This window comes from Desmodus rotundus, chromosome 7, assembly GCF_022682495.2.
Source record: "Desmodus rotundus isolate HL8 chromosome 7, HLdesRot8A.1, whole genome shotgun sequence".
Lineage (NCBI taxonomy): Eukaryota > Metazoa > Chordata > Mammalia > Chiroptera > Phyllostomidae > Desmodus > Desmodus rotundus.
The window spans coordinates 115,174,908-115,199,488 of NC_071393.1; the positions used below are offsets into that span (position 1 = coordinate 115,174,908).

Consider the following 24,581-nt stretch of genomic DNA (forward strand, 5'->3'; position numbering starts at 1 on the left):
CCCAGGGACATGACCTGCAGGAGCTATGATTCTTAAGAGCGGGGTGAGCTCCCCTCTGGTGACTTTTCTCTGCCCCAGTGGAGGCCAGGGGAGAAATGACCCCTGGCTCCATGGCTGGGGCAGGCAAGAGGCTGAAGGCAGAAGAGGATGAGGTTAAGGGACCACACACCTCCCACATGCCCCAGGGCCAGTGCTACTTTCCTGGAGATGGGTGATTTCCAGTCCCAAAAAAAGGGATGGCAGGCAGAGTGCCTTGGCTGAGAAAAAGGACAACTAGGAAAGAAAATGTATCATATTTATTGAGCCCCAGCTTGACCTCAACTAGTGCCTGGGCACGGGGTATAGGGGTGCAAGCTTTCTCCTGAGGGGCCTCTGGCTGAGTCAAGGAGACTCAGATTCCCACAGCCTGATGTGTCCTGTGTCAACTACATCCGACAGAGACTGCGACTAAGAGGCCAGGAGCCCAGACTCTGCTTCCCATGGTGTGGGGGAGGCTTCTGGAAAAGATGACATTGGACCAGGGTCTTGAGGGATGAGTAGGAGTTTGCACAGTAGAGCGGTTCCCAGAGCGCTTTCTGGGCAGGGGGAAAGCCAGCTGGTGGTGGGGAACCACAGCATGTCTGAGGAAAAAGTTGGTTGTGGCCAAAATACAGAATTCAGGGGAAAAAGACAAGGGCAGGGGGCACTGGGCAGAGATGCGTTATGTAAGGTGGGTGGCACAAAACTGGAAGGGTTGAACACAGAGGGAATGGGACTGGAGAGCCACTGGTGCCCTCCCAAGAGTGCCTGCAGAGTGGAGGACAGGGCAAGGCTTGGCTCAGGCCCAAGGGGAGGCCCTGGGCGTCACCGGCCACTGTGGTGGCCTGTCCAAGGGGGCACGTCCCCAGGGGGCGGGGCGGGAGGAAATGGGGCGGGGAGGAAGCCAACCAGCTCAGGGGAGAGAAAGTCTGACCTACGTAGGCTTTCCGCGCGGCCTCGCCAGCCTCCCGGGCCGCGGACGGGGCGGTCCCGGAGACAGGTAGGAAGGCGGAGGGACAGCAACCGGAGGCGGGGGAGGCTCACGCCGGGGCTGCCGCAGGACTTTGCCCGGTGTCGAGGGCGTGGGGAGCCCCGAGGAGACGCCGCCCCCGGGTCTGTCCGCGTTGGTGGGAGCTGCGCTGGCCACCGCTCCTCACCGCGCTCCTTCGGGCTGGGGTGGGGGTCTCCAGCGGGAAGGAGACGCCCGGAGCCGCGGACGCCGGTGCCGGCGGACAGACTGACGCCAACCCGGGCGCCCCAGCGCCGCCGCCTCCAGCCGTCTGCGATCTTTCCCCGTCGGCCTCCGTCATCGGCGCGGGGACCCGAGACGGAGTGCGCCCCCTCCCCAGAGGTGAAGGATCCTGTGGCCCCGGTTCCTCCGCTGAGGCCCGCACCTGCCCGGCCGTCCCGTGCCGCACGTCGGAAGCGGCAATTTGGAGCCTTTGGCCGCTGCACCGGCGGGGTCCCTCGGCGGGTGGAGCTGGTGCCAGGAGTGGTGGTGCGGCCGCGGGGCGCCCCCTATGGCGGGCGGACTGGGAAGATCCTAGCGTTTGGGAGGACAAAGCAGGGCGTCGCTTTTCGCGTCCAAATGGGACGGTGTGGGGGCGAGACGCGCGGGAAGCCCATGCGCGAGCTCCTGTAATCACCCACCCGGAGGTGTCCGGAGTAGCAATTATAAGTAAAGTTCTTTTCTCCGGTCCTTTCTTCAGTCTCTCCCTTAGCTCCGCTCACCCCGCCCCCAAAGGCAGTCTCCCCAGAGGAGCGTCACCTGTTGCTCTTCTCCGTCTGAGCCCTAGAACCAGGCTCGCGCTGCAACGCCTCCTCCCCTCCCGCGAGCTGCCGTCGGTACCCGAGGGCGCAGGGGCGGGGAGGCTGCCCGCCAGCCGCCTCGCCCCCGCTACCCCACGAGCCTCTGATTAGGCTGTGAGAAGAATGACGAAATGAATCACTGTTGGTGCTAAATTAACGGAGCATGCACGCCGTTGAATGTGCCAAGTTAAATCTGCTGAATTGGCTTGTGTTTGCTCTGTCTGATTCTTGTAAACTGAGGTCATTTTATACTTAAAAAAATAAAGAGAACAATGGTAGAATAGCAGTTTTTAAAATTTAAGCACACAAGTCAGTACTTGTTCAATGTTTTGTACCGAACGGGGCACATTCACGTTGCTTATGTCATTCTGCAGCGCAGTGACACGTACACACACGCACACGCGCCGCACACACTGCACCCAGACTCTGCCCGTGCACAAACCGCATGAGCGCACACACCGAAGCCCACAAGGCACTGCGTGCACAGCCAGCGCTTTGCTCACGTGCACACGCCGCGCACACATGCCGCGCACACACACCCACAGGAGGAACGTGCTGTGGAACTTCCCCACTACAGAGAAATACTGGCTTGGGTTTAAAGTAGGATACAATTAACATTTTTAAAGCATTTAAATTGAGTTGTATAAATGTCTTAAGAGACTTTTCAAGAACCTACATTAACGAGTTTTTAAACAACTCGTGTAATGGCTTAAAAAAAAATCTCTTGCTGAGTTAAAACAGTGAATCCGATGGCTTTAACCCTGAACTCCCCGCCGTTCAACAACGAGGAAGTATTTTTAATTGTCCTCTTTTTCCCTCTGAAACCCTGGAAGGGGTTACTCTGGAACGTTCACAAGCCAGTTGTAGATCGGCCTTTTCTCCCTCCCTTGTGTGAGCGGCGCGGCCGATGCTGTGCTGTGTGTCCTGGCGTTCCCTCCCGTGCGTCCGTCCCTCTGCGGGCCTCCAGGTCACCTGTGCGGAGCGGGAAGGGAAGGGGACGCCCCCGCCCGCCGCCCTCTAACCGCCGTCGGAGGCCGGGGCCGGGTTGGGGCGGCGCCTGGTCTGCCCCGCCCGCTCCAGCCGGGCCTCTCTGCAGGCCAAGATGCAGCTGCTCCTGCTCGTGCCCCTGCTGCTGGCCTCGGCGGCCGGGTCCTCGGTGAGTGCAGCCCTGTGCGGCCCCGGAGGACCCTGCTTGGGAGACAGATGCCGGCGGGGGCCCCAGCCTCCCCCCGCCCCGTTTCCCGGCGGCGGCCACAATCTAGGAGTGGGCCAAGGTCCGGGAAGATGGATGGGGTGGGTCGAGGCGAGCCCTCAGCCGGAGCTCCTTCTGAAAGAGGTGGGACGGACCCTGAAGCCCGCTGACCGAGGCGCCCAGACCTGCTCCCCTGGCTGGGAGTGCAGTTTGCACCCGCAGGAATGGCAACTTCCCAGCACCCGCCCCCCTCATAAGGTGCTGGGTGCACGCCAATGCTGGGAGCCCCCTCCCTGGAGCGGCCCCAGGTGTTCCAGGGCGGCAGGAGGGGGCAATGCTGGCACCAGCTAAGGTGCAGACTCGGTGGCCTGTTCCAGCAGACTCCTGCCATCTGCCTGGGACCAAACTCCACCGACCCGCAGACGTTTGCGCCCAGGGGTTCGGGGAGCCAGCCACTTGGCGCACCCTTGGGGTTGGCATCTGGAGCGGGGCTTCGCTAGGACGTTCTGAAAGGATGGAGGCGTTTCGCATCTCTGGTCTCCAACAAGGTAGCTGCTGTGTTCCCGCGGCTGTTGAGCACACGATCTGTGGCTAGTGCCACTGAGGAACTGAATTTTTTGTTTAATTTGATTTCAGTTCATTTAAATATCCACAAGGTGCTAGTGGCAACCGCAGGGGCCAACGTAGAGTGGCCGCAGAACGCCGTCTGGTGGTCAGGCTCCCTGAAGAACCTATGTGGGTTCAGGAGATAAGGGGTCTTTGAGATCAAGGGACCTACCTTCAGGGAGGGGACGGTCTGCGGTGCTGGGCTGGACCCCGGAGCGGCTCCTGCCAAGCTCTCCTGGCACCGCTGGGACGGAAGGCGCAGAGGCAGCCGGAGCCAGGCCCCATCCTGCCCCAGGAGAGCTCTCCACAGAGAAGGCCCGAAGCCTTGCCCAGCCCTCTGTGAGGCAGGCAGGTCAGAGAGAAAGGGCAGAGAAACCGTTGCCGCCTCGGGCAGGGAAACGCCGCCTCGGTGGAACACGTGTTGAGGACGAGAAGGGCCCCTGAGGGCAGGCAGGGTGGGCATGAGCAGTGGGCAGCCACACTCCCCCAAAGCCGCACCGGGCCAGTGCAGCCGCGTTCGGAGCTGTGTCGGGCAGAGCCTGCCCTTCGCGTCCTCTCCGGCAGACCCCCGCAGCCAACTCTGCCATCCCGTGGCCCTTGCGCCCCAAGTGCCACTCTGCGGCCCGTGTCAAAACCGCGGGACGAAACCCAGACACCCACTAACAGCTGCGTGGCCTTCAACAAATCACCAGGCCACAGATTCCTTTAATTCGGGGGCCGAAATGCCCACCACAGGCTGCAGTGCAGATGGAAGGAGTCGAGGCCACAAAGTGCCCCGGGTCCTGTCAGGCGCTTTCTCCTACCCGGCAGTGGGCAGTGAGCTCAGCGGGGGCCGGGCCTGCCGGGCTGGGACCTCTCCTGCTCCTCCTCCACTGTCGGGGGGACGCTGTGGCCCAGGCTCACGCTCAGCTGCCTTGGTTCCAGTTCTGGCTGGGGCAGGATCCACCACAGGACCCACAGGCAGTTCTTGGGCTGCTCTAGTGCTGACAGGGGTCAGCTTGAACAGAGGACTGAGAAGGGACAAGCAGAGCTGTGGCTCTGCCCCCTCGCCCCCTCGACACCCACCCCGACACCCACCCCCACCGCCAAGCCAGGCAGGGGAGGCTTCCCGAGGCAGTGGACCTCCAGCCCTCTAGCCTCCCACCCCGCACCCCCTCTCACGCCCTTCCCGCCTGTGCACGGAGGACAGCTGCTCCCCCAGGGCACAGCGCAGCAGGAAAGGGGGCTCCGAGCCCTGGTGGGAGTTGCAGGAGGAGTGGGGGGTGGGGGCGGGTTGCTGAGAGCAGCAGGAAGCAGGTGAGGACAGGCCAGGCTGAGGGCGGACTGGACCAGCTCGTTCTGGCTGCTCACCGCCAGCTGGTGGTTTGGGTAGTGACAGGGAAGCCATGTGCCGCTGCTGCTGCGGCGGAAGGTGCTTTCTTCCCTCGGCGAGGCGCTGAGGAGTCTCGGACAGAGCGCAGTGTTAGGGTCTGACGGGCGGGGTCCCTCGTTCCCGAGCGCCGGTGGCCCTGGGCCAGCGGCCGCCTGCCCCGCCGGTGCTGCTGGTGCTGCCGAGGGTGAGTAAGGGGGTGTTTGTAAGGCTTGGTACTTAGAAGGCCCCGTGTTCGGGCCAGTCCTGCCCCACCCCGCCCTGTGCCCACAAGGGGGCTGGGTGGAGGGGTGCCCCTAGTTGTCTCCTCCACAACAGTGAAGGGTGGGTGGGGGAGGCTCGGTGCCTCTGTTTCAGGAACAAGACTGACATCCAGACAGGCCTGGGTCGGAGGGTAATTAGTGACCAGGCCAAGGCCAGCAGGATGCCAACGCAGCAGTCCCTGAGGGTGGCGGGTTCCAGAACTCAGACCGGGGTGATGAGGCTGTGTGCTTGGGGAGGGGGAGGCACGTCCAGCGAAGTCGCCTTCCACCCTCCACTCTCGACACTCAATATCTTCCCTTTAAAATAGGAACTTGATCAAGTGAACTGCATTTTACATTTTATTAAGAGAACACTTGGATATTCTGGTTCACTGGTCGTTCAAACGCTTGGCCCTTTGTCCCAGTAAGAACTGGAGGGCAAGTAATTGGAAGCGTGAAAGCTGAAACCTTTGGTCTGGCTGGTCCTTCCTCCTTGGTGCTGTGAGCGGTCTGTTGTGATGCAGGGATCTGGCTCTGTTAGAAAGCAAGGAAAACCAGGTGCTGGCACCAGGGGTGTCAGAGCTGAGCTGCGGGAGATCTGCGGGTGGGGTGCATAAACTCCGCTGAGACCCCGGGGAGTTGCTGGGGGCTCACAGGGGGAGGAAGAACTTGCTTGCTCACATTAGGACTCGAGTTCTTTCTCTGGAAAGTGGGAGTGACTTGCTTTTCTCCCTAGAGATTCTTATGTGGTGATGCCTTAAAATAAAGTCCCCTTCCAGCAAATAGGACGTACTTCCAGTACACCTCTGCCTCCTGGCAAAACAGCTGGGTGAAGCCTGACACCTGTCCAGCTCCTTAGGACTCACCTGCGTCTCACTGGGCTCCCCCAGTGAGGTAGGTGGGGGAGCAGAGGCCCCGGGGTGGAGGGGGGGGAAGCTGACCTGCTGCTTGTCCCTGTGCGGGCCCCTGTCCCCGCCTCACTTTCTGACCCGTGCGCTCCGGCAGTACCACCACCCACAGGCTGCGGTGCAGATGGAAGGAGTGAAGGCCCACAAAGTGCCCTGGGTTCTGTCAGGGGCTTCCTCCCATAGCAATGCCTGTGTGGGCTTCTACCTCCTCCGCGGGGAAGGGCTGAGCCCGGAATTCGGGTGGTTCTGAGGGTGAAATGAGAGAACGTGTGTGTCACGTGGACTGCTGATTGTCAGATCTTTCTGGTGGGAACTCCCTGTGCCAGGATCACGGTCCTGTGGCGGAGCCCCAGATTACAGCGCTCCAGCAAGGGAGACGTGGTCCCTCTCTCACTCCAATACCCAGAGGTCAGAAGTCCATGTTGTTTGGTCTCACAAAGCCCTCCACCAGGGGTGTCCAACCTGAGGCCCGGGGGCCACATGCAGTCCAGGATGGCTGTGAGTGTGGCCCAACACAAAATCGTAAATTTACTTAAAACGTTATGAGATTTTTTTGTGATTACATGTCACAATGTATTTAACGTGTGGCCCAAGACAGCTCTTCTTCTTCAGTGTGGCCCAGAGATGCCAAAAGGTTGGACACCCCTGCTAGGCTCTAGGATCCTTCTATCTCGGCTTCACCATTGGAAACTTCTATTCCTAAATTACCTCTCAGTGCGGAAGGCTGCTCCAACTCCAGCTATCACATCTGCTTTCCAACCAATAGGGAGGAGTACAGGAGAATGAAGAAAAAGTACAAATGCACAAGCCAGCTGTCTCTTAAGGAGATTACTGGGGGCTGCTGCCCAGCACGTCTCATTGAAGAGCATTTACTGACACAGCCACGGTTAGCTGCAGGAAGTCTGGGAAACGAATTTTGGGCGGGTGCAGCCTGGTATCCAGCTAAGAGTCAAGGGTTCTCTCACTTGGGAGAAGGGGAAGACAGGTGTTAGGGCAGTCCTGGGAGTCTGCCCCAGATTGGGGGAAGGAACCACGACCTCCCCAACTCCCCATACCCCTCCTAGGATTAGACTTACTTTAATAGGTCAGAACTACTCTAGAAGTAAGGTCACCATACAGGCAGAAGTAGGTACAATAAGGCTCAGTGTGGCCTTTCTAGTCTAGACCGTGGTGAAAGGTGCTGCCGCTGCAGGTGACGTTACCTGTACCTGCACAGGTGGGGCCCTGCCTACCTGAGAACCGCCCTGTTCTTCTTCCTGCCCTTTAAAGATTTTATAGAGAGAGGGGAAGGGAGGGAGAAACAGAAGGAGAGAAACAGCGATTGGTTGCCTCTCACGTGCCCCCAACTGGGAACCTAGCCCACAACCCAGGCATGTGCCCTGACCGGGAATCGAACTGGCGACCCTTCGGTTCACTCAGTCCACTGAGCCACACCAGCCAGGGCTCTTCCTGCCCTTTTCTCCCTCCTGGAAAAGCCCGCTCTGCCAACCCAGGGGCTCCCATGCGAGACAGTATTTGTAGATGCCTTGACTGTCAAACCAGACTCGGCATGGGCCAGTGGACAGCATTGTCAGGGGGCAATTCTCTGCCCCCAGCTTGGTGGTTTCCCCACCCAGCCCGGCAAAGAGCAGGAGCTGCTGGCGATGGCCACCGGGACAGACACAAAGACTTGCTATCAGCTCCTTGCGGTGAAAGCTGCCTAATTCTGTAAATTCTGTTCGGGACGTCTGGTGGCGATGCTGAGTCCTGAAGAGAAGGAAACCCGGACTCCCCGAGTGGGTGGGGGAGAGCTGTTTTTAGGCAGCGCAGGGGGCTGCAGTGAGCCTCTGAGTGCTCCTGTGGGGGCTCCGAGGGCTGACTCGGGTTCCTGACCCTGTCTTCTCCTCCGGCTCCCAAGGTGAGGCGGCAGAGTGACACCTGGGGTTCCTGGGGCGACTGGAGCCCCTGCAGCCGGACCTGCGGAGGGGGCATCAGCTTCCAGGAACGTCCCTGCTACTCGCAGAGGTAGGGGAGGCTAGAACGGGCCAGCTTGTTAAGGCAGGGCAGGTGCGAGGGGTGGGCTGGGTCCTGGGCCAGCTCTGGGCCAGCCCTGCATCGCACCGAGAAGACCTTGCCATGCAATAGATTTGTGCTGGGAGCTGCATGGATGGAGCATTTGAAGCCAAGTCATTTCCCACGGACTTACGCTTGATTTCCATAATCAACTGCATTTCGGAGGAGCTGGAGCCTCTCCGTCCACCCCGGAGGCTCTAGCTCCTGATGCAGTGCAGGCAGACGGCAGGTGCAGAAAATTCCTGTTGAATTAATCACCCTCGACAGCGCTACCCTGTGCAGTTTCTCCCACAAGTGACTTAAGACCTACTATGTGTCCTGCACTCTGATAGGTGCTGTAGAGGGGTGGGCACAAAAGAAGGGGCGAAGACTCCTTGCCTGTCAGTGGGTTTAGATCGCTGTTCCCAAGAACCCTGTGTGAAGAGGAAAGTGAGGTGTTATCCTAAGTGCTTTGTACTTAGGACACTTATTCCTTAATCGATAGGATAACCTTACCAGGTTCGGGTATGTTACAACTTATTTTATCTCCAAGAGCAGAATTTGGGGCTTCTCTGGAAATTTGCCTTCAGAGGCAGAGTGGCCCCGAGTCAGACACACTCCAGGAAAGTTAGGCTTCTAAGTCTCCTCCGTATTACAAACAGGGGACTCAGCGCAGCTTCCTGAGGGGATTTGTGTCTGTGGGCATGCCCCCCTGGCTGCCTCTCTGGCCCACAGAAGAGTCCCACAGAGGCTGGGGGCCTGTGGGGCCTGTGGGAGAGCCCCAGGAGGGGTTGGGGGTGTTGGGTAACAGGGTGGGGGCTTCCTGGTGCTCTTGTCCCGCAGGAGAGATGGGGGCTCCAGCTGCGTGGGTCCCGCTCGCAGACACCGTTCTTGCCACATCGAGGTAAAGCCCATGCAGGAAGGGGAAACCAGCTTCCTAGACCCTCTCTCTGGCAGACATCCCAGGGCGCCCGCCTGTTGGTGTACAGCCGGGGCTCCGTGGGAAGTCCTTAAGTCCCTTCCTTACCCCCACTGGAAGGACAGAAATGACAGCTTCGACCCCTTCTCCTCCAGCAGTCAGCCCAAAGCCTCTTACCCTTGCCCCAGCCCCCGCCCCGACCCCTGGAGGGGGGCCCTGGGGACCCCTCTGCCTCCCTGAAATTGCAGCGGGGGTTGAGGGAACGAACCCGTCTTCCCTGGGACCCATGGGCTGGGCAGCCCCCAGGGGAGGCCCCACATCCCCTGCGCTGGCCCCCTCCGCCACACAGAGCTGCCCGGACGGTGCCCGCGACTTCCGGGCAGTGCAGTGTTCCGCCTTCGACAGCCAGGAGTTCCAGGGCCGGAGGTACAGGTGGCTGCCCTACTACGGGGGTGAGTGTGCAGGTGGCCTGAGCACAGGCGGCCCCGCGGCCCCACCGCACGTGTTCCCGTGCTGGTCCCCGTCTTCTTGGGATCTCTTTTACACATCGACTTTCTTTTATGTTTTTTATTACCATACTTCAGACACTTCGTCAAGTACATTTTAAAACTCACGAGTATCCCAGCACGTGCCCATCACAACCCAGCGGTGGGGGTCATCCTGAGGTTTTCTGTCCTTCCCCCTTCTGTATACATTTTCTTTAAAAAAAGATTAAAAGCTTAGTGACTTTTAGAGCGAGGGGGAGAGGGGACAGCGAGAGAGAGCGAGAGGGGGGGGATATTGATTTGTTGTTCCACTCATTGACGCATTCATTGGTTGATCCTTAGATGTGCCCTGACCCGGGGTCAAACCTGCAGCCTTTGGGGGACAGAGACAGTGCTCTAACCAGCTGAGCTGCCCGCCAGGGCCCCTCTGTGCACATTTTCAAACAAAGCCATGGTTGTGGCTCTGCAGTTTGAGTCCCGCTTTTGGCTGGATCCTCGAGGCCTTCCTGGTGCCGCAGCGGCAGTGGGGAGGAGGCACGGTGTTGAGTCGGGCGGGAGCCGGTGGACTCAGGGTCCCTGGCTGGAGGGCCGGCTCTGGGTAATTTGGAGGAGGGTGTATGTGGATTGTTAATTTTTAGAGCAATACAGTTCAAGGAAAAAAAAAATCCACTAATGTGTAGGCAATTACAATCTTCCAGGTGAGTCAGAAGGTACTGTAGGGTAATTCTTCTGAGTACTGGTTTCCACGGCTCACTGCAAACGACTCCTGGAAACTCGATGGCCCTCTGAGTTCCAAGTTACTGAACAGTCATATCCTGTGTGTGCTCTTGGGGGTGGGGGGCTTGGCTAGAGGGGGTGCCCCCAGTGGGGACCATTGGCATTTGTTGTTCCTCCCAAATTCTGAGGTAAGCCTGTGTTGAAAGTAATTTAAATATATCTATATTATAGAAACATTGGAATGCAGAGGAAAGGTAAAAAAGGGTCGTGGAGGGTTGCCTTCTGTGTTGTGAAGGTGATTAAAACCCTGTTAGCATTTTGGGTCTGTTTAAACAATGTGTGTATAATACTTAGATAAATATAAAAATTAAAAGAAGAAAAATATGACCATAAGCCTACCTCTTCCATAGGACCACAGCTAGCATTTCGTTCTGGCCCTTTTCACTTTATTCTCTGTGTGTGTGTATTTGTTAGAAGCATCTTCCCACATTACTGTATAGTCTTAATTATTTTTAAAAACATTTATTTATTTAGAGGGGAAGGGAGGGAGAAAGAGAGGAAGAGAAACATCAATGTGAGAGAGAAATATCTGTTGGTTGCCTTCTTGCATGTGCCCCAACCAGGGACCAAACCCACAACCCAGGCATGTACCCTAGCCAGGAATCAAACCCATGACCTTTTGGTCTGCCAACCAACCGAGCCAGGACTAGTCTTCATAATTTTTAATAGCTTTGTTAACATGCATAACATCCTATGGCTAGATCGTTTACTTAGAGTCACTGATCGTTAACACTTCAATCAAGTTATTGTAGGTAATGCTGAGATAGACCTCTTCAAGTGTCTAGTTTGTTCCTTATTCTGGGATTTCCCTTGGACTTGAGCATCAGAGATGATGCAGCAGTTTTGTGGGAAACATCCCTCTCCCTGGGATGGGGGTGGGGCTCGAAGCCACTTGGAGGGGGCTGCTGCAGGGGCTTTCTCTCTATCCCCTCTCCCCGTTTGTGTGCTTTTGGCCCTGCCCACGCTCCGCGGAGGCTGGGGTAGCCCTTGAACCTCACCGGGATCTCAGCTTTCCCCTTTTGCCTGCCCCAGCCCGGAACAAGTGTGAGCTGACCTGCATCCCCAAGGGGGAGAACTTCTACTACAAGCACAGGGAGGCCGTGGTGGATGGGACACCCTGTGAGCCCGGTACACGGGACGTCTGCGTGGACGGCATCTGCCGGGTGAGTGCCCTCCACCACCCCCTGCTGGTGTCACCCTGCCCTGCAGGAGCAGGGCCAGTGGCCCTCCTGAGCTTGATGTTTTCTCAAGACTAGCTTCTAGCTGCCTTTCCTCACAGATGCCCTATGACCCTCTTACCTTTGCCCTTTGAAAACTTCAGTCCCATGATGGGAGCAGCCTTCTGGATGGCAAGTTACAGAACCCAACTAAATTGACTTTTGGAAAAAGCCACCGAGGGTGGGCTGGCTGGCTGCGGGTGTGTGAGTGGTCCAGCTGGAGAGCTCTCCCCTTGCCTTTCGGCTTTCCCCTCCCGTGGCTCAGCCTTGGGGTCAGGCAGGTTCTTCCGTGAGTGAGGTGTGAACGCAGCCACCAGCAGCTCCAGGCTCCCGCGGTCCCAGCTTGGCCACTCCCCGCGAAAGGGTTCCCCATCCCCAGGAGTTTCAGTGACCTGGGTTGCCTCTGCTTTGTCTTAACTTGGGGCTCCCCTCAACCACTCCCTTTGAGCAAGGCTACAGGCCACTGAGTTGCCCAAACCCACCATTGGGAGCTCTGCCCAAACTCTGCGGGATGCAGGCTGGTCCCCAAAGGAAAGTGAGGTGTTATTGCCAGGGAAGGGGAGGTGGGTGCTGAGCGGGCGGAGGAGGCAGACAGCCAGCCACAGGCCAGGTCCAAGGCTTATTCAGCCTGTGATATTTCTAGGCTTCGTGGTTCATCTGAGAGTTTTTAAAAATTGTTGCAAATCTCCAAACATTTTTTTCCAGTGCACTTAATGGAAAAAACTCATGTATATGTGGCCCCTCTCACTTCAAACCCCTGTTCAAACCCCTGTAGTTACTGCCCCTCCCTGACCTGGCCCAGCAACCAGGGCTCGAACCCTCGTGAGCCTGTCTGTGACCCTGTGTCTCTCCTTCATCTCTGCCCGGCAGGTTGTCGGCTGTGACCACAACCTAGATTCGTCACAGCAGGAGGACAAGTGTCTGCAATGTGGGGGTGACGGCACGACCTGCTACCCCGTCACCGGCACCTTTGATGCCAATGACCTCAGCAGAGGTGGGGGCCTCCAGAGGTCCGCAGACAGTTGAGACAAGGGTCTGCTGCCTGTCCCTTCCTTGCCTGTCCCCTGCTCTGGCTGAGCCATGTCCTGGCACCTAGAGGGTCTGCTCTGGTGCTCAGGGCGTGCCTAAAAGGCCTGAGCTCATGGCTCCAGCCGGAGGCCCACGCCTGTCTCAGGAGCCCGTGGGCCCACGACGGTGACGGCCTCTGCCTGCTCATCCAGTTCAGTCTCACACCACTGCCACTTAAACGCCCCTTCTCGTCCCTTCCCCACCCGCCTCCTCCCCAGTCTTTCCGGGTGCCGGAGCCTGCCCTCGCCCCGGCCTTGTTCCCTGGGCAGAAACACTCTTCCCCAAGCGGCCCAGCCTGCTGCCTCCCACTGGCCCTTCCCTAACCCTGCTGTGCTGCTGGGCACTTGGCGTCCTCAGCCGACTCCTCCCTGTGGCTCCAATGGTCCCAGAGTCTCTCCGCTTCCTTAGGCTACAACCAGATGCTCATAGTTCCCGTGGGGGCCACCAGCATCCGCATCGAGGAGGTGGCCGCCAGCAGGAATTTCCTGGGTGAGGACAGTTTGGGTGCAGGGGTGTCGGGGGTTGTGCCAGGAAGCTGGCGGGCCTGGCAGCTGATGGGGCCCACCCTGCACAGCGGTGAAGAGCATCCGGGGTGAGTACTACCTCAATGGGCACTGGACCATCGAGACTGCCCGTGCTCTGCCCGTGGCCAGCACCATCCTGCACTACGAGCGGGGTGCTGAGGGGGACCTGGCACCTGAGCGGCTCCATGCCCGTGGCCCCACCTCGGAGCCCCTGGTCATCGAGGTGAGCAGGGCCGGCAGGAGATACTCGGGGGTGAAGGGGTCCCCTGATCCCCTGGAGACTGGTGGGCACCTCGGGCCTGGGCCAGTGGGAGGGCTGCAGGAACAGGCGCAGGGGGAGAGCTGTTAGTGACAGGCCTCAACCAGGCCCCCCTGCGCAGCTCATCAGCCAGGAATCCAACCCCGGCGTGCGCTATGAGTACCACCTGCCCCTGAGCCCCGCCCGGCCCGGCTTCAGCTGGAGCCACGGTTCCTGGAGCGACTGCAGTGCTGAGTGCGGTGGAGGTGAGGGCCACAGCCTGAGCAGGCTTGTTCCTCTCTCCTCGAGGCGTTCCGGCCCTAGGGGGAGGTGGACAAGTACATGAGACATCGGCATGTCATGGGAGGCACCTTGGGGAATCCAGGGGTCGGGGGACTCCATAAAGGGTCCCCACCTAAGCTAGGAGAACCAGAGAGGACTCCCCGAGGCCAGGGCATCTCCTAGGAGAGGTGCACCCTTGGCAGTAGAGGCGGAGCCCTGGGCCGATGACCAGCTGTCAGGACGGGCTTGCTCACTCCCACATAGAACTCCGACCCTCAGTTCCCTCCTCTGTAAATTGGGGAGGCGATGGCATGTACCCCAGGGGGTCATTTGAGGCTGAATCACAATGACCAGGACGGTGCCTGGCCCAGGGGAGGCGTTCGGGTTTTGAATGCTGACTCACCGGCCACCCACTGTGGCCTGGCCTCTGCAGGTCACCAGTCGCGCTCGGTCTTCTGCACCATCGACAATGAGGTCTACCCTGACCACATGTGCCAGCACCAGCCACGGCCGGCCCACCGCCGCCCTTGCAGCCTGCATCCCTGCCCGCAGACAGAGCGGTGAGGCCCTTGCCTGTCCCCTCCCCCCATGGCGGGGCCCAAGCACTTGGGTGGGAGGGATTGGGGTGCCTAGGTTTCTTGAGGTGTTGAGCAAAGAGACTGGGTGTCCCAGGACTCCCCACAGCTGTGGCTGGAGTGGGAGTGGAGGCAGCTGTCACTTCGGGAGGCTGTGGAGGAGCCTGAGCTTGAGGCCCAGGGCTGTTCTATCTACCCCCGTGTGAACACCAGTGCCCAGAAGGTCCAGCTGGTGGCAGGAGGGCTGGGGGAGGTATGGGAGGCCCTTCTGTCTGAGCTGGCAGGGGGCCTGCCTCGGCAGATGCCCAGGAGTGGGCCAGGGGCTGGGCCAAAGGGCCTGAGGGCGTCTGCAAAGCCTTTGCTGGCGCACAAAGGACTTCTTACCTGCGCCAGGAGTGTGGGGTCTTGCTGGGGCCTAGCGTGTGTGTGTGGGGACAGTCACCTGCAGGCCCCAGGCCCCCTGCGGGCTCAGACAGCCCTTCCACCCTGGAGGCAGCTGGCCTCTCGGGATGGTGGGGGGCTTGGCCATGTATGTGTGCTAGGGGCTGCCCTTTCCTCCAGGGCCTTGTGCCCCAGGGCCAGGCAGGGCCACTCCAGGCCACTCTACACATGGGTGAGCACAGCCCCTCTGGGAGACGCCTCCAACTACGGTGACGCCCTGAGGGGATGGAGTCTGGCTAGGGTGACAGGGGACCCAGAGAGCAGCAGAAAGGGGGGGGTGGGCGAGGACAGGAGAGTTGAGATGGAGGCAGCCAGGCTCCGCACTGCAGGCCCACAGGCAGTGGTGGTGGTGGGAAGCAGTGAGGGGGCCTAGGTGTTGGCCTTTGTGCAGAGCTCTTTGCCCCCCAGCCTGTCAGAGGATGGGCAGGGTTGGGGGTCCCCAGTCCACTCCTGTGTGTGAGAGCTGGTGCCTCCTCGGGTCTGGGCTTTGGCCCCTACTGCTGGGCCAGCCTCACCGACTCCCCTCCCTGCCAGCTGGAGCACAGGGCCCTGGACACCCTGCTCGGCCTCCTGCGGCGGCGGCTCCCAGTCCCGCTCCGTCTACTGTGTCTGGTCCGACGGGGCTGGTGTCCAGGAGGCGGTCGAGGAGGCCCAGTGTGCAGGCCTGCCTGGGAAACCTCCTGCCACACAGGCCTGCAACCTGCAGCGCTGTGCAGCCTGGAGCGAGGAGCCCTGGGGAGAGGTGAGGCCAGACCAGGCAGAGGTGGGCGGAAATCAGAAACTGGGTCTTGGGCCCAGGGCAGGTCTGGGAGGTGTGTTCTCTGCTGTGGAAACGGATCCTGGGAGGTAAAGTGACCTGCTGTGTAGGCTTGGAGGCTGTGGCCAAGGCTGGAAGAGGGAGCGGGTGCTTGGACTCCTGCTCCAGTGCTCTCCCTCCTTGAGGGCTGCAGGCAGGGTGGAAAGGCTTTGCCTTGGCAGGAAGAAGCAGCTGCGGTGGTTCGGGGGTAAGGGGGGAAGGGGAGGGCTCGCACTGTCTGGGGCTGTTGGTCATGGCTTCTGACACCTGCATATATATGTCCAAGTTGCAGGCGAGGGAAGGTGGAAAATGTGCCTTGGCCTGACAGCAGCACCCATGGTTCAGGCTGTGTGACTTCAGGGGAGTGACTTGGTCTCTCTGGGCCTGCGAGCTGGACATGGGCAGTAGGGTGTTGTCCACCCTCCATGCTGGGCTGGTGGGCCTCCAGCTGCCTGACCCAGTGTGGCTCCTTCCGGGTGAGGACAAACTCCTGCTGATGCCTGGTCCTTGCAGTGTTCTGTCAGCTGCGGTGCTGGGGTCCGGAGGAGGAATGTCACTTGTCGGGGTGATGAGGGGTCTCTGCTCCATGCCACAGCGTGCTCCTCAGAGGACCAGCCACCTCTCACTGAGCCTTGTGTGCGTGATGACTGCCCCTCCCTCAATGACCAGGCCTGGCACGTAGGCGCCTGGGGTCTAGTGAGTACTTGTCCCGCCCCCGCATACCTGCTGCCCAATCCTGGTCCCTTGGGTCTCTGGCAGGTGGCTGCACCTGTGCCCATTCTTGGGTCTGATGTGCATTATCAGGCACCTTTATACCCCCTCCCCCTCCCGTCCTTACTCCCTTCCTTGTGGGCACCATCCTCCCCACCTGCACCCTCAGGGCTCGCTCCCATGGCATCCGCTCCCTGTGCACAGTGTTCTCCCTTCTCACCCGTGGGCCCTAGTGCTCCAGGAGCTGCAGCGCAGGCACTCGGACTCGGCGGGTCGCCTGTGCCCTCGGGCCGCCCAGTCGCTGCAGGGGCCTGCAGCCGTGGAGGCCTGCAGACGTGGAGCCCTGTAACACGCAGCCCTGCCACCTTCCTCCAGGTAAGACCAGGGGGTGGGGCCTGGCCAGCCTGCCAGCCGGGGCTCCTGCCTCCTGGAAAGCTCTCCCCCTCTCCCTGCCGCTGTAAACTGCCGCTCTACCAACCTCCATAGCCAGCCCTGTTCCTCCCCCTCAGAGGTAGCTTCCCTTAGCCCCCCCCCCCACCCATAGCTCATGGTGTCCGGTGTCCGTGGTCACTCTTGGGTTTGTTTCCTTGTGCTGCGGTGGTGGTCCATGGCTGGTAATGCCTATCGGTTATAAACTTCTTGCGGGCCGGGTGTCTGACTCCTTATGCCTGTTTACACTCCCCCACAGGACTTTGCTAGTGTATCATAGGTACTCAGTGTTTGGGTCACTGGGAGACTGAGTGCAGAGCAGGGAGGTGGCCCAGGGAAGACTGTCCATAAACACTGCTCGGCCTCCCCCCTCCCCACTGAGAAAGAGGGCGTCCAGGGTGCTGGGAGCTGCAGGCTGAGCGGAGGGCACAGAGGCCAGCACTGGCTTGGTGTGAGGATGTGATACTGAGGAAAGGCGGGACTGGGCTGGGTTGCAGGGGGGCCTTCTCATACGGACACACTAGTGAGGGGCCCTGGGAGCCGTGATGGGTGGCGGTAGGACTCCAATGGAGGCACAGGGCAGGGTGGCTGAGAACCAGTGGCCTGGAGTCAACAGCTCACCTGGGGCTGGGCGCAAATCTCCACTGCACTGCCAACCAGCCACGTGGCCCTGGGCAGCCGCCTCTGCCCTCTGACTCTCGGTTGCCCATCCGTACCGTGGGGTTAGTAAGAGTGACTTTCCAGGCTTGTGGTGAGTCGCTTGGCACACTCTCTGAACGCACAGTGCTGGAGAAGCGAGCGTCAGCGGTGGTGGTGGGGGCGCTGTGCAGGGGCCCCTGGCGCCTCAGCCTGGCCCTCGTGGGGCATGAGCAGGGGGATCCCGAGGCTTCTGTGAGCCCAGCTCCCTAGAGCCACTCACTGCCCAGTGCCCTGGACACCTTCCTGGAAGAGGTGTCCCTGAGCCTGCCCCTGAGAGGCATTCGCATGGGTAGAAGGAAAGGAAATGGAGAGAGAATTTCAGGCCAGGCTGAGTGGTTAAAGAAATAACCTCCACAGTGACTTTTATAATTGTAAAAACAATGTACGCTCATTGTGGAAAACCTGGAGAAATTAGAAAAATAGCTTTTGGTCCCATCCGTTAGTGGTTTAGCCTGCTTCCCTGAGATGTGTGTGTGGCGCTGTATCTGTTTCCCCTTTAATGCCACGTGGGAGTGACACTTCCAGGCTCATGATCTCTAGGAGCTTCACAGAAGTTCGTGATGGGTGAGAAGGAGGATTCGGTAGTTTCTGGTGGTTCGGGTGCTGTAACTAATGTGTGGTGCGTACTGGCGGATGCCCAGGAGGGGGAGCCCCACTGAGGGATGGGGGTCCCAGTGGACACCCGGGCTTACGGGGGCAACTCTGCTTCCTCCTCTTTCTAGGCTGCAGAGCAGCTCTTCCCAACAGAAATAGGACTCCACGCACAGAGGTCACTTAAAGTTTTCTGAGAGCCACATGAAGAAATAAAAAAGAAAAAAGTGGATTTGTACTTAATATATTTTATTTAACCCAATACAGTATTTTAAACATTCAGTTGATATAAAAATTACGAACGGGCCCTGGCTGGGTGGTTTAGTTGGCTGGAGCATCATCCTGTGGGTTGAGGATTTGACCCCTGGTCAGGGTACATACCTGGGCTGTGGGTTTCATCTTCGGTTGGGGCGCGTATGGGAGGCAACTGTTTGATGTTTCTCTATCACACTGATGTTTTTTCTCTTCCCCTTCTTCTCTCTGTAAAATCAATAAAATATATCCTCAGGTGAGGAATGGGATATATTGCATTCTTTTTACACAAGATTAAAAAAAATTAAATCTCAGAATCCAATATATAATTTATACTTACATTCACATGCTGACACCCCGCTGGCATATGGGATCAATAGTTAGATTCCAAAAAACGTAGTCGATAGAGCAGATTCACTACCCACATGCCGAGGTGTTTTTCTGTAAATGAATCAAGCATTAGTATTTAAAATTGAAATTAAGGTAATCCCAGTTAAAGAGTTTAAAGCTCAGTTTCTCGATCATTCTGGCCGCACGTCAGTGCCCAAAGCCGTGCCCAAAGCCGTGCCCTCAGCCCAGGGCGTGGGGGCGGACGGGGTCCATGCAGGTCTGTGCTCTTAGTGCTGGGCGGTGCTCAGGGCTGCAGCTTCAACGAGTTTCAAACGCTCTGGGGGAGCCATCAACAGTTTTGGAGCTGGGCGGTGACACCGCAAAAGCTATTCAGGGGACAGACTGGGCACCAGCCTGAGGGTCAGACTGAAGGGGAGACGCTGGGGAGCAGGAGCCTGGTGGGGAGCAGGCAGCAGAAATGCAAGTGCCAGAAAGAGCAACAGAAATGAAGGGGCAGGGGCTGGCGCTGCGGAGCCTGCTGCCCAGAGGGTGTATGGACAGGGGTCCGGACGCTAAGGGCAGCCAGAGGCACGGCGGGCTTGGCAGAAAGGAGCCTCTCACGTCCAGGTGGCAGAGATTCCCAGGCTGGGCCTGAGAGAAGGCGGGTGGGAGGTGACAGGACCGGGGAGAGAATTCGAGTATAGGGAGACTTTGGCCCGGGGGGTGGCAGGGGACAGGCAATAAAATGAAAACGAAGGCTTCCCTGCATATCTCCTGAAGTCTTCCAGCTCTGAATTATTATTATTTTTTAAATATTTCCTGGAGACTGGCTAGATGTAGTCCATATGGAATGGAATTTTCACTTATTTTTTAAGAACTTTATTCCATTGTGGAGTGATGTACTCACTGTGGAAAAGTTCAGAAGCACTGACAAACAGCAGGAAGGGCCACCCCCCAACCCACCCAGCACGCACTCCCGCGAATCCCTCAGAAACTTCCACAGGGGCACCTGGGGTGTGTTCTGTACGTCTTATTTTAGTCATTGCTTAAAAAAATTCCCGTTGCCTGGGTTTTCTTTACTGGGCCTTTTGCATTTTTCTCCCACATTTTATGATGAAAAATATTTTAATAACCCTTGTGATTAAATATCATATACCATAAAATTCATCTGTATATTCTAATGTTATAATTCATGATATTTAGTAAATTTACCCAGCTGGACAAGATGATGAAAAATTGTAAATATAGAAAAGTTGAAGAACTATATATGAGTGGCCACGTACCCACTTTCTAAATTCTACAATTAATATTTTGTCATATTTGCCTTTTCATTATTCTCTTTCTATCCTTTCATCTATTAATCCAATTACTTTTAATACGGGATCTTTTTAGTGAGGTGAAAATTCACATAACATATGGTTGAGTGTGTTTATTTTCTGGTTAAACTTTTTAAAGTGTGCATCGTGGTGGTTCTCGGTGGGTTCGCACTGTTGTACCGCCGCCAGCTGTCTGTCCCCCAGGTTCAGAAACTTTCATCCCCCATGACAGGTCCTTGCCCCCATTGAGTAACCCCTTCCCAGGTCCCCTGACCTGCTTCCTGTCCTTATGGATTTGCCTGTTTTGGATTTTATCACAGAAAAGGGGCAGTAGACCTTTGTGACTGGCTTCTTTCACTTAGCGGAATGTTTCTGAGGTCCACCCGCTGCAGCATGCACCAGCCCGCCGTTCCTTTTCAGGGCCCAATGACCTTGTTACATGGATGCACCACCCATGTTTGCCCTTCACCTGTGAGGGGTGTCGGGCTCAGCTCCCCCTTGTGGCCATGTTGAATAGTGCTGCTGTCCACATTCGTGTCCAGGTTTCTTTGTGGACACAGGTTTTCATTTCTCTTGGGCTTTTTTTGAGGAATTGCCAGGCTGTCTCCACAGTGACCGCATCGTTTTGCTTTCCCCCCAGCAGCGTGTCCCAGTTCCAGTCTGTCCCCATCCTCACCAACACTCACCCTTTTAGGTGTTCTGATGACAGCTGTTCTGTGCGTGCCAAACGGTGTCCCGTCACGGCTTTGCTGGGCACTCCCTCGGCCACCGATGATGCCGAGCATCTTTTCGTGTGCTGGCCACTTGTGTGTCTTCTTTGGGAAAACTCCTTGTTCAAGTTTTTGCTCATTTTTAATTGGATTATTTGTTTTTTTGTCAATCCAATGAAAGAAAATGGTGTATCGCCTTTTTTTTTGTAGTTAGGATCACACATAGATGCTAATTTTATGTCTGGCTTTCTTTTGTGCTGAACCTGTAATATTAGCATTTTTCTATGTAATTAAACACTCTTAAAACACGGGAAACATGTCTTACGGAATCCCAGGTAACTGCTCATTTCACATCTGCTCTCCGGGGTTCCCCAGGCCCTGCCTGAGCAGTGGGGTGGGAGCAAATGCCGGTCAGGGCTGGCCACAGCTCAAGCCCCCTCCTCTCCTTTGTGCTTCTGCACCCCACCGCGGCTGCCCTGGCTCCCTGCAGAAGTTCCCAGCATACAGGACATGCACACCAGCCTCAGGGCACCCTGGATGTCTTTGGGCCCTCGGGAGGTCCCTGCCTCAGGTGAGGTGCTCGGTGGAAGCCCCCAGCCCAGAGCCCTGGAGGTGGAGGCTGGGTGTTGGGGGGACTGGGGGTATGGAGAGAAGTGGGTCTGATGTGGATACAGATGAGGTGAGGAACCAGAGGGCACATCACATGGCTTTTGCTTCCCTCTTCTTTCTAGATTCCAGAGGCCAGTGGTGGACACCCCAGGAGCAACCCTCAGCCCGGGGTAACCCCAGAGGAGACCAGGGCCCCCACCTGCTGGCTCCAGGCCCAGCCTCTTCTCTGCAGCAGTCCCGGAACCAGCAGCCCCTGTGGTCTGGCTCGGGACGCCCTGACTGCAGACACAGCCCCCACGGGTGCTGCCCTGATGGCCTCACGGCATCTCTTGGGCCACAGTGGCAGGGCTGCCCTGGGGCCTCTTGTCAGCAGAGCAGGTAGGGGCCTCTTCTTCCTCACCGGGTGGAGAGGGAAGGGCCTGTGTAGGGGGAGGTGTGTATGTGTGGGGGGGTGTTTGACAGGCAGGGCAGCCTCTCTGCTCAGAGAGGGGGTGGGGTGGGTGTGCGGAGCTCAGGAATGGAACTGCAGAGGTGTTGTCTCCAGCTGCCCTGACTGCTTCCCCCTGTGCCCAGTACGAGTGAAAAGACTGCTTTCTCTGCAGAGTTGTAGCCTGAGGCTCTGGGAAGGCATGTTGGGGGAGGGGGTTCTGGGTTCAGCTCTCAGTCCAGATGGGCTCCCACTCCCTCAGGGGCTAGGGTACTAAGGGACATCAGGCCAATGGCCTGGGCATGATTCCCAGCTCAGCCACTTACTAAGCACGTGCTGGGTGACCTGGGCAAGTTACTTGACCTCTCTGATCTTGGCTTCCTCTGCTGAGAATTGGGTACAGTGACCGCCATTGGCTGGGGTGACTGAGAGGATGAAACGAATCCCACCGTGCCTGGCACAAAGAAGGGGCTCAGCTCCGTCTTCTCTGCCTCTTCCTTCCCAAACCCTGGTTGTGGGGGTGAAGCCAGTGCCAGGCTCCTGACACTTTCTGCCGCAGCTCCCACCCACTGGTGCTTCGTAAGCGCTCCCTGGGAGCCAGACGACCAGGCAGGCTCGGATTAATTTCCCCTCCTCGGTTTGGTGGAGGGATGAGTTGAGGATTTACCAACTATTTTTGTAAGACTATTTATTTACTTTTAGAGAGAGGGGAAGGGGGGAGAAGGAGGGAAACATCGATCAGTTGCCTCTCAAAACGCCCCCCAACAGGGGACCAGCCCAGCAACCGAGGCATGTGCCCTGACTGGGAATTGAACTGGTGACCTTTCGGTTTGCAGGATGATGCCCAGCCCACTGAGCCACACCAGCCAGGGCTGTAACTCTGCTTGTTGTGTTACAGTTGCCCTCCCTGCTGGCCACTAAGTGGTTGGCAGACGCACAGTCTGGGTCTGCAGGATGGGGTGCCTGGCATGCACTCCCACTTGGACTCTTGCCTGGTCAGCCTCCAGTGCAGGGAGCCTTGGAGCGGGGGTCCTGGCGTGCTGGAACTAAGGGTCCCTTGAAGGGACCGGGTGGTCAGGCGAGGGCTATGTGATGCCTCTCTAGGTACGGGTGCTGCCCTGACGGGGTGTCTGAGGCTGAGGGGCCCCATCAAGCTGGCTGTGCAAGATCTTATGGTGGTGACAGCACCAGGAGCAGGCCGGGGTCGAGAGCTGTGGCGTCTACAGTAAGTGTCCTGTTCATGTGACGCGGCAGCAGTCCAGCCCTGGACCCTGCTCTCTGCCACTGTGTGGCTTTGGCCTTGGAGGAAGGAGGTCCCTGAAGCCTGCTGGCCCGGGTTGTCCTCCCGAGGACACCAAGTTTCAGAGGTGGGCTGGGGCTGGGGGTTTCCACTGACATTCTCCTGGCCTCTGATCGCCCCCTAGCGCTGGGGTTGTGCACTGTGGGCTCACAGTCTGTCTCCCTCTTCCTGCCATCCTCTCCCAGGCAGCCTGGAGTCCCAGCCAAGAGTCAGACCCATTCCCCACTTCCTCCCTAGGCCCCCAGGGCCCACCAGGCCCACCAGGACCAGGCCCAGCAGAGTGAGCACAGCGAGTGCCGGGGCTCCCAATTTGGCTGTTGTTATGACAACGTGGCCTCTGCAGCAGGCCCTTTTGGGGAAGGCTGCGTGGGCCAGCCCAACTACGGTGAGTGGACGCCCTTCTGCATCCTGGTGGGCAGGCTCTGGTCCCATGTGTCTCTACCCTGACTCAAGGCCTAAGACCTTCCTAGGCTCAGCTGTTCGTTCATTTCTTCCAAGTATATATTGTCCACCTGCTAGGTGCCAGGCCAGAGAACAGAGTCAGATGTTTCCAGAAGTTTGCACTTAAGGCCACCTGGCTGCTGTGAGGGTTAGGGGGAGTCGTAGGTGGGGATCCCAAGAGAAGGAAGGCCCGTCCTGCTTCCTGGGGGCTCAGAGCCCTTCAGAAGCAGTGATGGGGAGGGCCAATCAGTGTCAAGGGTGGGGGGATGGGGTATCCCCACCCTGCCTGGGATGAGTCCTGGCGGAAGGTTGTTGAGGCTGGAGCATGGGATGCATGGGGGGAGCTCCTGGGGACCGACAAGGGGACAAGACCAGCTGGAGGTCAGAGTCTGCAGGAGGCTTTATGCAGCGGCCAGCCATAGTCACATCCAAACATAGGGGGGGGGGGGGAAGCAGGCTGTGCTGGGGGGAGGCTGCTAGAAGGGGCAGGTAGGGGCTCGGGGTATGTTCAGAGGGTGGGTGAAGAGCCCTGGGTACAGGGTGGGCCCCTCGCTGGGCATTTTCACAGGCCCCTGGGAGCTCAGGGCTGGGTCCTTACCCTGCTGAGCAGGTCAAGGTCAAGCCCTTGGGTTGCTCCGTGAGCAGTGTTCTGCTCAGGGATGGATAGGGGCTCGAGGGAGCCAGTCCATGGGCTCACTGCCCTGACCTTCTGGAGGCCTTAGTTCTGTGGGTGGAGGCGGACAGGCTGACTCCGAGGCTACTGTGATCCAGGGCAGGGTGGAAGGCGTGCTTCATAAATGGGCAAGGGCTGCTGTCTCTCGGGGTGGTGGGTGCTTCTTGGCCCCCTGGTGACATGTACCCTACCTGCCCTCAGCGTACCCCGTGCAGTGCCTGCTGCCCAGCGCCCTCGGCTCCTGCACAGACTGGGCCACCCGCTGGTACTTCATCGCCTCTGTGGGCCGCTGTAACCGCTTCTGGTATGGCGGCTGCCACGGCAATGCCAATAACTTTGCCTCGGAGGCAGAGTGTATGAGCAGCTGCCAGGGGTCTCAACAGGCACCCAGCCAACCCATGCCTGGGGCTGCTGGCCAGGGCACCCACAGAGACGGCGGTGGCAGAAGTCATGGAAGCCAGCAGGAGGTGTACCACACTCAGGCCTTAGGAGAACAGGGCCAGGATCTGGGGCTCAGTGCCCGAGGACAGGGTGGAGATTCGGGGCGTCCAGCATCACCCTCCCACAGCTCTTCCTACAGGTGAGCCTCACCTTCC

The 24,581-nt window shown here is 58.4% G+C and overlaps 2 protein-coding genes across 5 annotated transcripts in view; one reads left to right on the forward strand and one right to left on the reverse strand.

Annotated features, from left to right (window-relative positions):
- Positions 1–223: 223 nt before the first annotated feature.
- Positions 224–2,351, reverse strand: LOC128781432 (translation initiation factor IF-2). The gene is made up of 3 exons (XM_053928976.1): positions 2,270–2,351; positions 1,787–1,930; positions 224–1,561 (listed from the first exon to the last, which is right to left on the reverse strand). The coding sequence occupies exons 1-3, from the start codon at positions 2,349–2,351 to the stop codon at positions 1,059–1,061; spliced, it is 729 nt and encodes a 242-aa protein (XP_053784951.1). The 3' UTR covers positions 224–1,058.
- Positions 2,352–2,676: 325 nt separating this feature from the next.
- The window catches only part of PAPLN (papilin, proteoglycan like sulfated glycoprotein), a 39,741-nt gene continuing 17,836 nt past the window's right edge, over positions 2,677–24,581 (forward strand). Inside the window, exons 1-18 of one of the 4 annotated variants that reach the window (XR_006656600.3) lie at positions 2,677–2,983; positions 8,042–8,148; positions 9,019–9,079; positions 9,444–9,546; positions 11,389–11,519; positions 12,444–12,567; positions 13,050–13,130; positions 13,216–13,388; positions 13,546–13,669; positions 14,119–14,245; positions 15,236–15,443; positions 16,011–16,193; positions 16,442–16,583; positions 21,026–21,106; positions 21,267–21,522; positions 22,676–22,796; positions 23,109–23,256; positions 24,187–24,565. Coding sequence is in view for 3 of the 4 variants with exons in the window: in XM_045201998.3 (XP_045057933.2) it covers positions 2,930–2,983; positions 8,042–8,148; positions 9,019–9,079; positions 9,444–9,546; positions 11,389–11,519; positions 12,444–12,567; positions 13,050–13,130; positions 13,216–13,388; positions 13,546–13,669; positions 14,119–14,245; positions 15,236–15,443; positions 16,011–16,193; positions 16,442–16,583; positions 21,026–21,106; positions 21,267–21,522; positions 22,676–22,796; positions 23,109–23,256; positions 24,187–24,565 (2,603 nt within the window). In the remaining variant the exon portion in view is untranslated. The remainder of the gene's footprint in view (positions 2,984–8,041; positions 8,149–9,018; positions 9,080–9,443; positions 9,547–11,388; positions 11,520–12,443; positions 12,568–13,049; positions 13,131–13,215; positions 13,389–13,545; positions 13,670–14,118; positions 14,246–15,235; positions 15,444–16,010; positions 16,194–16,441; positions 16,584–21,025; positions 21,107–21,266; positions 21,523–22,675; positions 22,797–23,108; positions 23,257–24,186; positions 24,566–24,581) is intronic. The other 3 variants (XM_045201998.3, XM_045201999.3, XM_045202000.3) reach the window with 3 other exon arrangements.

Bases quoted from the DNA above. Each gene is read 5' to 3' on its own strand.
- LOC128781432 (XM_053928976.1), bottom strand. From the start codon at position 2,351: ATGTGTGCGCGGCGTGTGCACGTGAGCAAAGCGCTGGCTGTGCACGCA. The intron at 1,931-2,269 runs GTTTGTGCACGG...CAGCCTAATCAG, and splicing joins TCGGTGTGTGCGCTCATGCG to AGGCTCGTGGGGTAGCGGGG. The intron at 1,562-1,786 runs GTGACGCTCCTC...CCCAAACGCTAG, and splicing joins CAGACGGAGAAGAGCAACAG to GATCTTCCCAGTCCGCCCGC.